Raw genomic sequence first — 17,566 nt, forward strand, 5'->3', positions numbered from 1 at the left:
AGACACGGCTACCATCAGAAGAGAAGGAAGCCGGTCGCTGAGCAAAAACCAGAGAACATTGCATCAAAAACGGAGCACAGGCTTCAACGTTTCCCCCATAAGGCTCCGGATGACAAATAACTGGTTCGGAAGCCGAATCTCTGGGTGACGGAGTTATCTGCACCGGTATCGATGGTGCCGCAGCTGGAGCAGCAGGAAGCGGAACGGCTTGCGCTGCAAGCTCCGTAACGCGGGCATCTGTTTGTTTAATTTGGTTTGCGAGATGCTGTAATTGCTCCCATATTTTCTCCAAGTGTTCTTGAACTCTTTCGGCAAACGGAACCGCTTCTGCCGCTGGGTTCATTTTAGAATGGCCGGGAACTACTGTTATGTGCCGACGCGGGTTGAGGAGCGGACCTGCGTCTGACTGAACCCAGCGCTAAATAACCAGAAAACGGTTCCAAAAACAAAACATTTATTTCTCTTTCTGTGCAATACTTGTGTACAACATAAGATATGGTTTGTCTGGCGAAGTGAAGGACGGCGCGCTCTCCAGCACCCAAAGGGATCGAAGCCCGGCGCTTCTGGACTCAAATTCACTGCCAAACACCCCCCAGGTGGACACGACAAACTGACTCTGTGAAGGATAGAACAGGTGAGGTAAGTCAACAGCTACAACTAATATCCTTCAAAGGCACACACTATCAGCAACACATTCAGGTCTGAATTTAAGCTTTATGTAAATGAGCAGCTTCTCACAACAGGTGGAGGATCATCAGTCCGCATGCCACGGCAGTGAGAAGCGAGCTGCACAACTCTCATCAAAGTTCAAATATACTGCGTAACAAAATACCAAATTACTATTAACACTTATTCAGACAATCAATCACCTCTGATGTGTGCTGACAGCATGTATCCCTCACCCGTCCTCCTTCACAGGCACGACGTGTCAAACCCAGGCGCGGTCCTCAGCGTCTCACAAATGAACGTCACAAGGTCGAGTTCCCGGCAATTCTGCTTGAACCACTCATGGCTTAAATGCAGAACGCCATCTAATTATCTGCTTCAGCTGAAAGTCCTTAAGTCTGCACGTGGACATCCTCCACAAGTGCAGCCAATAATGTTGATGAGGGTGAAGGATTCTTCTGCCAGCACCTTCTCCACAGACAAAAACCACTTTGCATACCACCTGGAAAGCAAAGAAAAGAAAACAACACAAAAACATCCAGCCAAACCCCCCAACACACAACAGAACGTGATTTATGTGCACAAGTTGAAACCCACCCATGGCACTGTGTTTTATCTGTGGGTAGAAATTAGCCAACAATAGCATGAAGCAAGCACATCTTCAGCGCCATCTCAAGATAAAACATGCACTCAATACAAAATGTGCCGGTTAGGGGCTACTTGGCTGACAAAATATTTCACTGAAAAAGTTTGAGAACCTGTGCTCTATGGCAATCACCCAGGCAGACAACCGGTCCATCCCTGTTTCTCAAACATAACCATCTCTCTCTGTCATATCAGGTAAAATTTGTGCACTACCTTGGCCTTCTCCAGCCGTAGGAGTCCTCAGCACTGGGGCGCCACCTGCGTGCTGGATCATGCCCAGAGAAACGCGTACTCGGGTGCCTTAAGTAATCTGCCATTTATCACAGTCATTTCAACCGTAGTACCCAGATATCCTCAAAAGAGAACAAGTGTCATCCAGTCATGATGACACTTAGGTCACTGGTTACCGTCCAAGTCTCACAACCATATGGTAAGATAGGAAGCACCAGGAACATGAAATCTTAGGCCTTTGTTCTGCTACAAAGATAGGTGTGTAAAAGGCTGGCGATTTCACCACTCCTTAACTTCCTGAATAATTTTAATGCAATCGTTAATGCTTTTCTTGTACTGCTATGTGACATTTGAAAAGAGCTGTGAAGGCACTTTGCCGAACTTTACACTTAACTCTACACTCAGGAGGCCACAAACACCAGGTGCCCTATCATCCAGCCGGCACAAAGCAGCATGCAGAACACCATGCAGTGCAAGTGTCACTGCTAACAAACCGCCAATGCCTCTGTCATTTTCATACCCAGCACCCACTTTATGTAAGTAACAAGTATAATAGCACTCATTTATGCACTTGTGTGTGTAGATCTAAAAATGATGTGCGGTCGGGTGCTGTGGAAGCAGAAAGCAACAGTGTCAGAATTTTTCTGGCGTTTAAACAGCTAAATATTGAAATACGCCTCATATAGGTGGCTTCATGATGAGGCTCCAGTGTGCTGTGAAAAAAAAAAAAATACAACAATGTAATAACTGTGGTTTACTTCACTAAACTGACCTGTATCCGGTCTGTGTAGTGGTCAAGAAGTAACACTCCAGAACTTGTCACTTTCTTGGTTTCTACCATTGTTTTGAGGTCGGCCAGCAAACTCATGTGTTTAGACATATCTGTCGCCAAAACCTGGGAAGAAAATGTCAACAAATGCCAATGAAAGAGGAGAGACTAAAAAAAGCTGAAATGCAAAGGAGTAAAGAGTGATCTAGAAGTAGATTGACCATGTGCTCACCATGTCAATTACAAGTTTTCTCAGGCTCTGTCTCTGCCGCTTGCTCAGGTTTTGGAAGATGTCACAGTTATCCTCGTGGAGCAGCTTGAAGCCCACGGCCAAGTGATGATTCTCCAACACTGACTCATCATTATACATCAGGGCTAGCTCTGAGTCTGCAAGGAGCACCAGAACTTCATCAAATCACAGTCATTCCATTACTGCTGTACCACACAGCACCGTGCAACTCTCTGGGATCTACGTAGAGTTGGCTGCTGTCTCGAGTGGGTAAATTCTGAACTATTGTTTTGGCATTTAAAGGACATGTTGCACAGAATTCATAACAACTCAGATTTTGGCTAATAGAGGTCATGTGATGATATATCTATATTAATCTGTGCACTTCTGTGAAGAGTCTGTAAGCAAGATACAAAAAAAGTAGGCTTGATAAAGAATTGATAAAGAATTTGATGGATAAGCAGAATCGACAATGGCATCAATATTGATAAAATCTTATCAATACCCATCCCCAATTATAAGAACATAGTAGCAAAAAAGAGATTGCACATAAAAAAGAGAAACGTATGTACAAAACTGGATATTTCAGTGGCAGTGGATATTGCTACTGAAATATCCACAGTTTTGTACATACTTTTCACTTTTCTTGTTATTACGTTCTTATAATTTATAAAAGCGCATGCCAATCAAAACAAACAGCTACAAAATTGTCAAAAACAAAGTCACTCTGAGCAAACGCCCCAGCGCATGCTGTTGATTGCAATGCAGACAAACTGCTGCTAATGTTAAAGATATAAGGCCACCCAAATTTCACTAAACTGGCAACATTTAGTTCTACTGAAATCCAAGCATGACACGGTGGGTTTATTTTAGAAACATCTGTAAAACTACAGCTCATTTTTAATGAAGAGAATATATTTATCTGGAGGGAATTCCTTAATGAATATTTTCTTTTCTGTATTACGCTGTCTGCAGGAGGGTGTGTGTGTGCACGCGCATGAGCTTTTGAAAAGGCTGAAAGTTACCTTTGACTGTGGGTGATGCATGCGCATGTAGATGTCTTGTAAATCACTTCAGAGGTGTTATCAGGTTACAAAAACAAGTTTTTTTTAAGATTTAGAAGAAGCTAGCTTTTGCAAAACATTTGATTTACACAGAAACGCAGCGATCTTGGAGCATTTTCCACCATGTTGGATTTTTTTTTTTTTTTACATTTATTTATTTATTTATTTCAAATTTTTATTTCAACAGTTACAATAACAAACAGTAAATGAATGAAAGACAAGGCCACGCAATTATAAATGGAGCCATTTTGGATTAGCAGCCAGAGAGAGACCAGCCAGTGACGTCATGGTGCCTGTCTACTCTGATTGGCTGTCACCCTGTCCTTCCCATAATGCCTCGTGCAAGCCTGGGGAAGCCACCACGTGATCTATGATGTGGTCCACTGATCTGAATCCTTAGCTATCACTTTCATATAAATGGCCAGTAGTGTCATGTTTCATGGTGTGGAATGAACAGAATGCTGGACACAAAATGCAAACTCATGCACTCAGGAGGTGGAGTAATAAAGGAGGCTTTATCTTGAATAAACAGGCACAGGTACAGTACACAGGTAATCAGACAACATAACAAAGTTAATCGGCAGATGTTAGGCTGAGCCATAGTCGAAAACAAGCAGGGTTCAAAAACACAGTAAGTCCAAATACAAAAGGCTGCGGCAAAAAGCAAGGTCAAAAACAAAGCAAGGTCATACATGGTAGCTAAACAAGGGCTGAGACACAAGGCAACAAGCGTGGCAAACTGGCAAACAGGGAGAGCACCAGGTGAGGCTTAAATACAAGGTGTAGTGATTAAGGAAAATGAGTACAGGTGTGTGAGAAAGTTCAGGAAGGGGCATGGAAGAAAGAGACAAAGATGAAGCAGACAGGTGCAAAAAAGTGCAGTAAAGTAAACACTAAGCAGACAGAAATAAACTGGGAGGTGAGTCCTAAACATAATGCAAAAATAAATAAATACATTAAAAAAATCCAGACATGAAAGGAACGAAGAAACACAACCAGGAAAACAAAGGTGAGAACTGAAAAGAGATCAACAAGAAAATTAAATGCTGGGGCTGAAACTAGAAAGGAACTAACGTGGCAAAAATATAGCACATTGGTAAAAGCAAAAAATAAAATCTGGACTGAAGTAATCATAAACTGAAAATCAAAGACAGAGGATCAAAGACTGGGGACATGGACACCAACAAGAGACAAAACCAAGATGAGGACCCAGACACAGGGCAGATCAAGACAAGTAGTTTCATGATCTCATGTTGCAACGTTCGTTTCACTCTGTCTGTTCGCCATCGTGCTGTTTCTTTGTTTGCTCAGACTGACATCACCCACCGAGAAATGCAGAGTAAACCGTTTTCTGGAAATGCTCCTGCTGACTCACTGAGCAAGAGGTTTAATTAGCAGTAAAGCGGAGCAGCATCCACTGATTGTGAGTGCATGTGCGGGAATAGACTAAAGGCTCCCTGACACTTGCATGACTTTGATCTGCACTCTTGCACGCACTCTGCCACGCATGAGAGTAAACTCATGTCAAACTCATGTCAAACTCATTGTAAACTGTTGTAAACTGTGTGCAGCTTCGTGCAAGTGTGCAAAGAAAATTTAAAAATGTTCAAAATCTCCATCACACATTAATTGTGTGAACCTTACACAAACAAGTCAAAAACTCAGCATGTGAGTGTGAGTGATTGCGACAGCGCACTGCATCAGAGCGCAGCTCATCTGAACTACTATAACAAAATGTTACATCTATAATAAACACAGTTTTACAGCTGCACACAAGAAGGGGTGAACATGCAACTGTTTTTCCAGGCCATGACAATATAAACATGACAAATAATTACCTTTTTAGACAGCTCCAAATACGTTCTCTACCTCATAAAGCTCGTATGCGTGAGAAAAGCAGCAGCTGGAGCGCTCCTCTGTGATTTTGGAAATGTTAGAGGTGTTTTCAACAGCCAAACGTAGAGAAAATGATTAATCTGCTACAAAATAATTATTTTATATGCGCAGCGTCCAGCGCACAAGGCATGGCAGCCAGTGGAACAAAGCATGGCATCCAGCTGGGAAAACAGCGGGTGGGATCGGCACAACGATGTGGGTGCAAGTGCACGGATCAGACTCGTGCAAGTGTCAGGGCACCTTTACAGTCACGAATACTTTGATGTTGTGTTGTTGAATGGCACTTTGAATAACATACGACATGTCCTTTAAAAGACACATAATGTGATTGGAGTATTGTTCAGATGTACAGGGATCACATGATGTTGAAAACATCCTGGTCACGTAATAGTGTGTTAATGTGTTGAAGAGTCACTCTCACAGCAGTAAAACATAGATTTTCAATTACTACAATTACAATTACTCTACAATTACTCTGAAATCACATCCATAAGTCCAGATGTATCCATCTATCCATGATAGACAGATAGATAGATAGATAGATAGATAGATAGATAGATAGATAGATAGATAGATAGATAGATAGATAGATAGATAGATAGATAGATAGATAGATAGATAGATAGATAGATAGATAGATAGATATCTATCTATTATATGTAAATATTGTATGTTTCTTCACTTGACTCACTAGTATTGATGAGGAATTGGTTGGACACTCCTGGATGGTCCACATCATGGATGGCAGCAGCAAATAATGCAGCGAGTATCTCCAGATCGGTGAAGACAGCCTTTAAGAGAGCAACAAAAAAGATTAATCTGCAGTGATTAAACCATTACTTAAGAAACCTAATCTTGACCCTAGTGTATTGAAAAACTATCGGCTGATATCAAATCTATCATTTTTCTCTAAAATTCTGGAAAAAGTGGTTTCACGGCAGCTTGTAGACTATCTTACTGAGAATAATCTCTTTGAGCCACTGCAGTCTGCTTTTAGAAAATATCATTCCACAGAGACGGCTCTCACTAAAGTGATGAATGATCTTCTGCTTACAATGGATTCGGACACCACTACAGTTCTGTTGCTGTTAGATCTCAGTGCTGCATTTGATACAGTGGATCATCATATTCGACTTGATAGGCTGGAAAATCATTTTGGGATTACTGGGAGTGCCCTTGCATGGCTGACGTCATACATGACCAGCCGTTCTTACTGTGTTTTGTACAGTATCACTACCTCTAACCTTAGTGACATGAGATTTGGGGTTCCACAGGGGTCTGTCTTAGGCCCCCTGCTTTTCTCCCTTTATATAGCACCCGTTGGGCACATATTGCGGTGTTTTGGGATTACCTTTCACTGCTGATGGTACATGCCGATACATGCCGATAACTGCTGGTAATCTCGTTCACATAAAATCCTTAGAAGATTGCTTTGCAGCAGTGAGAAGTTGGATGTCTAGAAACTTCCTACTTTTAAACTCTGATAAGACTGAAATGATGGTTCTTGGTCCAGTGAGACATCTGCATCAATTTGACCAGTTAACGCTCAGCCTCAACTCGTGTGTCATACATCACACTGACAAAGTGAGGAACCTTGGGGTAATTTTGATCCTTTGTTGTCCTTTGGCCTCCACATTAGAAATATTACTAGGACTACTTTCTTCCACCTGCAAAATATAGCGAAGATTCGTCCCATCCTGTCTATGGCTGATGCTGAGACCCTGATCCATGCATTTATCTCTTCTAGATTGGACTACTGCAATGTTCTATTTTCTGGTTTACCACAGTCTAGCATTAGGGGTCTCCAACTGGTTCAAAATGCTGCAGCCAGACTTTTGACACAAAGCAGAAAGTACAACCACATTACACCCATTTTGGCATCCCTTCACTGGCTTCCTGTCCCAGTGAGATCAGATTTTAAGGTTCTGCTACTAACCTATAAAATTATTCATGGACTGGCACCTCCCTACCTAGCTGACCTAATTAAACCTTACGTATCGGCCCGGGCTTTACGTTCTCAGGGTGCAGGACTACTTTGTGTCCCAAAGGTGAATAAGAAGTCTGCGGGTCACAGAGCTTTCTCTTATTGTGCCCCTGTTCTGTGGAATGATCTCCCTGCATCAATAAAACAGTCAGATTCTGTGGAGACTTTCAAGTCCAGACTTAAGACGCACTTATTTTCCCTTTCATATGGCTAGCATACTGGTACAGTTTTGTTTTACGCTTTTTACGCTTTTAATTCATTTATTAGTAATTGAAGCAGGCTGCGGCCTCAACTTTACCTAAATTCTGGGTCTTTTAGTGAAGTTTAGGGCTAGTGGCCAGCTATCACCTTAGTATTTCTCTGTTTTTCTTGTTGTTTAATGCTGGCAAATTATACAGTATTTTTGTCTTTCTGACGCCTGATTCTGTTTTGTCTCTCTGTTTAATGTGCAGCTCCATCCAGAGATGGGAGTTGTATTTGTGTTGGTGACCCTCCTGTCCTGTGCGCCAACAGCATTTCTTGTATATTCATCCATGAATTGTTCTGTGAATTGTTCTGTAATTTATGTTTGTTGCATGGCCCAAGCAGAGGGTCACCCATTTGAGTCTGGTCTGCTTGAGGTTTCTTCCTCAGAGGGAGTTTTTCCTTACCACTGTTGCTCTGGGGGTTGGTAAGGTTAGACCTTACCTGTGTGAAGCGCTTTGAGGCAACTCTGTTGTGATTTGGTGCTATATAAATGAAAATAATTGAAATTGAAATTGAATTGAAAAGTTCAACCACACTTTAGAACTGATTCAATGTTACTGTATTCCGATTAAAAAGCCACACCTGATGTTACAAAGTGTTTATGGAACATTTATTCTAGGTTTAACAGATCTGGTATCACACTATAACTTGAGAAATGTTTTGTGTGTGTGTTTGTTCCAGGACTCTTCTGATGTGCTTGAGTCAGTTTCCACCAAACTTGCTCTGTGCATGTAGACATAGCCCCAAACTGCCCATAAGGAAATTATTTTGAAAGAGGTCAAGGTCAAAGGAGTCAAAGCTTAAAATTGGGTGTTATCTGTCTGTTCTCCTACTCCTGCCTGAGTTCTACCAAACTTGATATATGGGTGACAGTCAACCTCAGAGCTACCTTTAAAGCATTTATTTTGGCAGAGAGCAAGGTAACTGTGGACAAAAGTAAACATTATGATTTTGCACTCTGATGTCCACCAAATATGTAAATGTAAATGAGTTATGGAATTGCCCAGGTAACTTCACATTTACCAGAGATCAATCATTGGGGTCAAGGTCATTGGAGTCATAGGCCAAAACAGAACTTTTTCACTTTGATTTGTATTGAACGTGGTATACATAAGGGGATGGGTTTCAGAATTGCCCGACTAGGCCAAATTTGCCAAAGGTCAGTTATTAGAGTCAAGATCGTGTCTGCCTGTCTGTTTGTTGGCCAATTCCTTCCAGGTCCTTTTTCCTAATTTTGTAACAAACTTGATATTTCAGTGAAGGTTGACCCTGAAAGTAGTGTTAAAAAAATCACTAGGGCAAAGGTAAAGGTCAAGGTCAAAAATTATGGAATCACTGGCCTCGGAGGATGTTCATTCAGTTGTTTAATTTTGTATAAAAAAAAAGCAGATCACAGACATGACACAAAACTAAAGTCATTTCAAATGGCAACTTTCTGGCTTTAAGAAACACTATAAGAAATCAAGAAAAAAAGATTGTGGCAGTCAGTAACGGTTACTTTTTTAGACCAAGCAGAGGAAAAAATATGGAATCACTCAATTCTGAGGAAAAAATTATGGAATCACCCTGAAAATTTTCATCCCCAAAACTAACACCTGCATCATATCAGATCTGCTCGTTAGTCTGCATCTAAAAAGGAGTGAACACACCTTGGAGAGCTGTTGCACCAAGTGGACTGACATGAATCATGGCTCCAACACGAGAGATGTCAATTGAAACAAAGGAGAGGATTATCAAACTCTTAAAAGAGAGTAAATCATCATGCAATGTTGCAAAAGATGGTTATTCACAGTCAGCTGTGTCTAAACTCTGGACCAAATACAAACAACATGGGAAGGTTGTTAAAGGCAAACATACTGGTAGACCAAGGAAGACATCAAAGCATCAAGACAGAAAACTTAAAGCAATATGTCTCAAAAATCGAAAAATGTACAACAAAACAAATGAGGAACGAATGGGAGGAAACTGGAGTCAACGTCTGTGACCGAACTGTAAGAAACCGCCTAAAGGAAATGGGATTTACATACAGAAAAGCTAAACGAAAGCCATCATTAACACCTAAACAGAAAAAAACAAGGTTACAATGGGCTAAGGAAAAGCAATTGTGGACTGTGGATGACTGGATGAAAGTCATATTCAGTGATGAATCTCGAATCTGCATTGGGCAAGGTGATGATGCTGGAACTTTTGTTTGGTGCCTTTCCAATGAGATTTATAAAGATGACTGCCTGAAGAGAACATGTAAATTTCCACAGTCATTGATGATATGGGGCTGCATGTCAGGTAAAGGCACTGGGGAGATGGCTGTCATTACATCATCAATAAATGCACAAGTTTATGTTGATATTTTGGACAATTGAAAGGATGTTTGGGGATGATGAAATAATTTTTCAAGATGATAATGCATCTTGCCATAGAGCAAAAACTGCAAAAACATTCCTTGCAAAAAGACACACAGGGTCAATGTCAATGAGCAGATCTGATTTGATGCAGGTGTTAATTTGGGGGATGAAAATTTACAGGGTGATTCCATAATTTTTTCCTCAGAATTGAGTGATTCCATATTTTTTTCCTCTGCTTGGTCTAAAAAAGTAACCGTTACTGACTGCCACAGTCTTTTTTTCTTGATTTCTTATAGTGTTTCTTAAAGCCAGAAAGTTGCCATTTGAAATGACTTTAGTTTTGTATCATGTCTGTGATCTGCTTTTTTTCTACAAAATTAAACAACTGAATGAACATCCTCTGAGGCCGGTGATTCCATAATTTTTGCCAGGGGTTGTAGAAGAGACAGGAAGGAAGAGTGCGTGTGTCTGGGAGAGGGAGTGCTGAGTGAAGTTGGGCAAATGTATGGAGTAAATGTACTTACTGCATATTGATACTGATACTGATATTGTTGGCATTGGGACTTGTAATGTCCTATGTGTAGCAAGCCTCTGTCCAAACTAAATTTCTCCCAAGGGAGACAAATAAAGTAAATTTGCAAATCCTCTTCAACCTATATTCAATTGAATACTCCACAAAGACAAGATATTTTATGTTCAAACTGATAGACTTTTTTGTGCAAATATTTGCTCATTTTGAAATGGATGCCTGCAACACATTTCAAAAAAGTTGGGACGGGGCAACAAAAGACTGGGAAAGTTGATGAATGCTCAAAGAACATCTATTTGGAACATTCAACAGGTTAATTGGAAACAGGTGAGCGTCATGATTGCGTATAAAAGGAGCATCCCCAAAAGGCTCAGCCGTTCGCAAGCAAAGACGGGACGAGGATCACCACTTTGTGAACAACTGCGTGAAAAAACAGTCCAACAGTTTAAGAACAATGTTTCTCAATGTTCAATTGCAAGGAAATTTGGGATTCCATCATCTACAGTCCATAATATAATCAGAAGATTCAGAGAATCTGGAGAACTTTCTACATGTAAGCTGCAAGGACAAAAACCAACACTGAATGCCCATGATCTTTGATCCCTCAGGCGGCACTGTATTAAAAACTGACATCACTGTGTAAAGGATCTTACCGCGTGACCTCAGGAACACTTCAGAAAACCACTGTCAGTTAACACAGTTCGTCACTACATCTACAAGTGCAAGTTAAAACTCTGCAGTGCAAAGTGAAAGCCATACATCAGCAACATCCAGAAATGCCGCCGCCTTCTCTGGGCCCAAGCTCATTTGAAATGGACAGTTGCAAAGTGATAAAGTGTGCTGTGGTCTCATGAGTCCACATTTCAAATTGTTTTTGGAAATCATGGATGTCGTGTCCTCTGGACAAGAGAGGAAAGAGACCATCCAGATTGTTACCAGCGCAGAGTTCAAAAGCCAGTATCTGTGATGGTATGGGGGTGTGTTAGTGCCCATGACATGGGCAACTTACACATCTGTGATGGCACCATCAATGCTGAAAGGTACATCCAGGTTTTGGAGCAACACATGCTGCCATCCAAGCAACGTCTTTTTCAGGGACGTCCCTGCTTATTTCATCAAGACAATGCCAAGCCACATTCTGCACGTGTTGCAACAGTGTAGCTTCACAGTCAAAGAGTGCGGGTACTAGACTGGCCTGCTTGCAGTCCAGACCTGTCACCCATTGAAAATGTGTGGTGCATTATGAAGCGCAAAATATGACAACGGAGACCCTGGACTGTTGAACAACTGAAGTTGTACATCAAGCAAGAATGGGAAAGAATTCCACCTACAAAGCTTCAACAATTAGTGTCCTCAGTTCCCAAACGCTTACTGAGTGTTGTTAGAAGGAAGGGTGATGTAACACAGTTGTAAACATGCCAGTGTTCCAGCTTTTTTGAAAGGTGTTGCAGGCATCCATTTCAAAATGAGCAAATATTTGCCCAAAAACAATAAAGTTTATAATTGTGAACATTAAATATCTTGTCTTTGTGGTGAATTCAATTGAATATAGGTTGAAGAGGATTTGCAAATCATTGTATTCTGTTTTTATTTACATTGGGATTTTATTTACAACACCCCAACTTCAATGGAATTGGGGTTGTTGTTGTGTGTCGCCCTGGTTTCTGCTCTTCTGCTCTCTCTCTCTCTTCCAGGTGGCATTCCTTGTGGAGCTGATGAGCACACCTGTCTACAATCAACCTGCCTCCATAAAAACCCTGGTCCAACAGCTCATCGGTGCCAGAAACTCAGTGTTCACGACCTGATATCTGGCCTCTCTATTTCTGGATAGAGTCAACTGTTTGTGTTCTGTCACAGTAATTCTTGGACTCTCTGATTGTTATCTACCTGATTTTTGACACCTGTGCTATTTTTGGTTCTTAGCAATTGTATACTGCCACCCTCATACAGTTTCTCCATCTCTGTAGTGACACCACTCTCCATCAGCTCCACTGGGGGTCACCTGGACCACGAACCTCGAACCATTCCACACCTTGGAACTCCACCTGCACATCGGATCCACTTGGGTTGCGACCACCGGTTCCCACCGCAACGCGGGCCGGGTCTCCACTCAACTAACCTCCAAGACTGTACTCACCATTCCCACTGCACTTGTTCTTGTATAATAAATCTGTTTTTGTTTTTCCATTCAGCCTCCCTGCATTGGAGTCTAACCCAGGTTTTTGGGGATCAAATCCATAACAGTTGTAATGCTGTATAGTTATGCTTTTGAGTACCTACAATGATATTACTTACATCTAAAGCTGGTGTAGACAGCAACACGTGAGTGGACTGTGTGACATCTGCAGCGTGGAGACTGTTATGATAGGCCACATTAGCATGGTAGTGGTCCTCCAGGGTCATCACATATGTAACAAACGTGTCCACTGGGATCTGAAAGGTCTTTAGAAGATCCCGTTCCTGCAAAGTAAACAGATAGCAGTGGCACAAATACAACAGTGCTATATGGTGCAATTAATACTTTAACCTCCTTGTCTCCTTCTCACCTGGAAGATGGCAAACATTATGCAGCTGAGGGGTCGGTTATTAGAGAACTCTGCCACACGAAATATATTAAGACCCCACCTATTCAAGTCATTCAGCTCCTGGAGACACAACAAGCAAAATTAACACATATCTGGAAAAACCATTTGGCAGTTCCACTACTGACATTCCTATAATAATGATTCATTTTATTACAGTTATAAGATATTTATATTCAGTTTCCTTATTTCATGCCACTTTAATGACCTTGTGGAGATATTTGAGTAGCTGGAGCAGCACAGAGAAGTACAGTACAGTATATGGAAGTCATATTATTGAAACAGAATCTACTGAGAACAAATCAGCAGAGAAATTCAGGACATTGTGGTATTAAGTTGAGTGTTTAAATTATTAAGGAAGGACAAATGCCTTGAATGCCTTTTCTTTCATGATGTTACACAGTAATCCAGTTTAAACTTTCAGTTAATATATACAGTAGCTGAGGCTTAAATTTAAATAAACATACTTTTTAAGTTCTTCACTCAGTAACATTCCAAAACAACATTTAAGCATTGAGGAACATTTAATTAAAAAACATTTAAATAATGAACTTCAATAACATTTTATGAGCAGATGAATAATGTTCTAGTTGATTAGTTAGTTGATAGAATTATTTTTTGATTTTTTTTTTTTTTTTTTTTTGAGTTGATCTGAAACACATTCTGGATTCGGGGATTGAAAAGAACTTTGGAGATACAGCAGCACTGAATTCAAAAAGTTATGACTGGATGTTGATAGAATATTATGAGCATAGAGATCAATTATCATCAGGAAAGTAGGTTTGATGCTAAATGTAAGTGAAAGTGGGTATTTTGGCACTGGGGAATATGTGACGTGGCAGTGGTATACAAACTCTGAGGGCCTTCTCGATTAATCTGATAACTTTTTCAAAAAAATAGTTTATTCTATTAATGCTGAGGGCCATGGAACCTTAACTTTAAATGAAACACGCTTTGAAACTGGGAAGAAGCATTACTGTGAAATCCATACTGTCATTGTGGTGCACTAACATGAGCAAGCTAACAGGGTTTAGGTGATGTTTGTTAATGTCTTACAAAAAAAAAAAAAAAAACAACTCAAGCATTAACAATAAATTTTGTTGGGAAGTTGTTTAGAACTATTGCACATCCAAAGTTGATCCCATCATATGTGACAAAGCATGATAAAAGAGAGATACTCAAAATGATGAGGACTTCTTACTAGTTAAATCCCAGCTGCCCAGGTCCCTTTATTCTGGGATCCCCCGAATCCTTTTGAGACACCCCTTTCAGTTATCAGCATTGCTGATCCTCAACTTTCTGATGATTGTGAAACAGATTATTAAGGTAATTAATTAATCAATTTTAGCACTAAATGACACCATGTAGAATCCCCACTTTGTTATTTGGTTCACAGGTTGCCTTGATCATGTCTTTATAGTCAGTGCTTCATAATCATAAACCGGCTCAATTAAAGCCCAAGGTAAAATGGCCATTTTCAGCATAAAAATGGCCGCTTTTTCCAAACAAATGAATGTATGCAAATAATTTTGGGATGGGAACAATGCCAATGACCATTATTGTGCCCTTGATATTTAAAAGAACAGTTATTGGACAGTTTTTGAGAAAATTGGGTCCAAATACCCAAATTGGCTGTTTTGGCATAAAAAGTGGCCACCATTTACAAATGAATGAATCTATGTCTCTAGGTTTTTGACGTCAAATATGCCAACAACCCATATTACACCCTTGCCAAATTAAAAATTACTGCTTTAATTTTTTTTCTTTCTAAATTACAACAACGTATAATTTACAGGTTGTTCTGTATTTATGTTTTTTTTAAACAATTCTGGCAACCACAGCTACCAGTTTTTTGTTTGTTTGTTTTAACTGTAAAAAACACCAGTTTATCTCTTTTTTTAAAGCATATTGGCTGCTGCTGCTTCTGCTAAACATCTGATAACAACAGTCATAATAAACATTGTTTTCCACATCACATCTTTGAAACACCAGAAAACAAGACATATACAAAAGAGACAAAAAATACGGGAAAATCACCATTATATGGATGTTGCTGGTGTTACTACATGTTCTTGTTATCTTTTGTATGAGATCATTCACATGCAGTTGGTTAAATATTATTTATTTACCCTGGCTAGCGCATCCTCATGTTCTGTCTTCACCCCAAAGCGAGGCATGGTGGAATTAGAAAGGCTGGATCTGTGCGTGAGCTTTTTGACCCCGCTAATGTGACACATGGGCTTCTCTCTCTCCCTCAAGGTCGGAGATGGGATCTCCACCTCGTTCTGCTTATCTGCAGAGATCAACAATCAGACACCAGAAAGGATGGACACCTCCAGGCAGGTGTGGAGAAGGCACAGTGTGACTTACCTAAAAAGGTAGTGGAGATGTATTCTGACACCTGATTCCCTGAGCGACTCATTTCTGACAAATGGGAAAGCTCCCTGTTCAACATCCTCTTGAACTGTGGTGAGGGTAAAAAGAAACAGAAAAGGTGAGATTTTAACAGTAGATATACAGTAGGATCAGTGACGGCACGTTAAGAGTAACTGACATATTTACAAAGTATGTCACAAAGGTTCTGCACACTGAGATATAGGTATAAGAATTATGAATAATTATCATCAGCAATACATGACGTGAGCTTTGATGGACCACACATAGTTGAGTGTTTTTTTTAAAGGTTTATGCCTTAATATTATGACTTCTTTGTAACTTCATTGTAAATTCATTGATACTATTGATCAAAATATTTCACTGATCAATATGAGCTTTTGATCTAATCTTTAGCCAAAATTGTTGCAGAGATATTATGATAAATATTTTTTGAGCCGTTTTGCTTGACCTTGACCTCAATCTTTAACAAATCTATTCCAAAGGTTTTTATAACCCAAGCAATATTTAAGTCTGGTTAAAATACACACACACACACACACACACACACACACACACACACACACACACACACACACACACACACACACACACACACACACACACACACACACACACACACACATTACGCTAACTGCATTTGCATGGTAAAAAAAAAAATAATAACACACTGCAAAAATACATTAAAAATATATCAAAATGTGAGAACATGTAGCAAAAATATGTAAAAAAAAATATATTAAAAATGTAAGAATGCGTAGCAAAAATATAGCACAATGTGAGAACGTGAGGCAAAAATATATAAAAATATATAAAAAATGTGAGAACCTGCTGCTGCTGCTGCAAAAAATAAAACAAAATATATTAAAATGTAAGAGCATCCTGCAAAATATATTAAAATATATCAAAATGTGAGGACATTCTGCAAAAAATATCAAAATGTGGGGACATGCTGCAAAAACTATGTAAAAATACATCAAAGAATGCACAACAAAAATAAAAATACATCACAATGTGAGGATGTTCAGTTTAGTTAGTCTCCATAATATTTTCCTTTCATTTAAAGCTGATACAAAACAGCAAAACATTTGTGTGAGTCAAGTATGGGAAAATAAATTATCACCCTCATTGTATCCTCGTTCACTCAACAATGGGAATAAAATCACTTCTCACACATGTTCTTTCTCTCAGAACAAACTGTACAGTGCTTGTATTTGGATGACGTGATTGCTCCATGGAGTGCAGTTTTACATAGTTTTTTTCTCTTGCAAATTATTCTCTGTTCCACTCCACCAACAAGCCGTGACTGGTAGTGCAGCAGACAAAAAAGTTGCACGATTCACAGTTTCTCCAATCAGTCACAGAAGCTGATACCTTCTTGAGAGTTGTCATCTTTCTCTACACGTCTAAAACAAAAGTGGGAAAAAAGTAATAATTTGCATTAAATACAAGCCTTGTATTTAGTTTGTCCAATTACTTATGAGCTCTTCAAATGGAGGCTTATGGCTGTAATTCTGAAAGGGTTCGGGCAATGTTTTGATAAACCCCTTGAATTAAAGCTGAAAGTTGATACAGCAATCACATTTTGATTGTATTATTTCAAGTCAACTGTGGTGGTCCAGATACATTAGATCTTTTAGGGGTGGAATACGTTTGGTCATTCTCCACTACAAACCTTGTAGTTCACTAATATGTTTTCTGTTCATAGGATTCCATACAGATGTGGTATATTCCAGGTGTGGTCTAAATATTGCCCCGAATACCTTCTTGATGTTCTGGTCAATTATGTGGATGAAAAGATCTCCTGATCATACCCATTGTGCTGTTTGCGTTAGTTACCTTCAGACTAATGTGACTGTTGAGTGTTAGATTGTGGTTAATGACTGCTCTAAGGTAATTTTCTTAAAAAATCTTCTCCAGAACTGTACATATGTGCCATTATCTGCTGCACCTTCATACCTGTAGGGAAGCTCTTTTTCTGTTTATCAT

The 17,566-nt window shown here is 39.8% G+C and overlaps 1 protein-coding gene across 3 annotated transcripts in view; it reads right to left on the reverse strand.

The window, feature by feature from the left end:
- The window catches only part of pde4a (phosphodiesterase 4A, cAMP-specific), a 159,534-nt gene that overhangs the window by 12,283 nt on the left and 129,685 nt on the right, over positions 1-17,566 (reverse strand). For all 3 annotated transcript variants that reach the window (XM_034191267.1, XM_034191268.1, XM_034191269.1), the window contains 7 exons: positions 15,554-15,647; positions 15,313-15,476; positions 13,148-13,246; positions 12,897-13,061; positions 6,192-6,291; positions 2,544-2,698; positions 2,315-2,437 (listed from right to left, as the gene is read on the reverse strand). In XM_034191267.1, the coding sequence (XP_034047158.1) occupies positions 2,315-2,437; positions 2,544-2,698; positions 6,192-6,291; positions 12,897-13,061; positions 13,148-13,246; positions 15,313-15,476; positions 15,554-15,647 (900 nt within the window). The remainder of the gene's footprint in view (positions 1-2,314; positions 2,438-2,543; positions 2,699-6,191; positions 6,292-12,896; positions 13,062-13,147; positions 13,247-15,312; positions 15,477-15,553; positions 15,648-17,566) is intronic.

This window comes from Thalassophryne amazonica, chromosome 16 (assembly GCF_902500255.1).
Source record: "Thalassophryne amazonica chromosome 16, fThaAma1.1, whole genome shotgun sequence".
NCBI lineage: Eukaryota > Metazoa > Chordata > Actinopteri > Batrachoidiformes > Batrachoididae > Thalassophryne > Thalassophryne amazonica.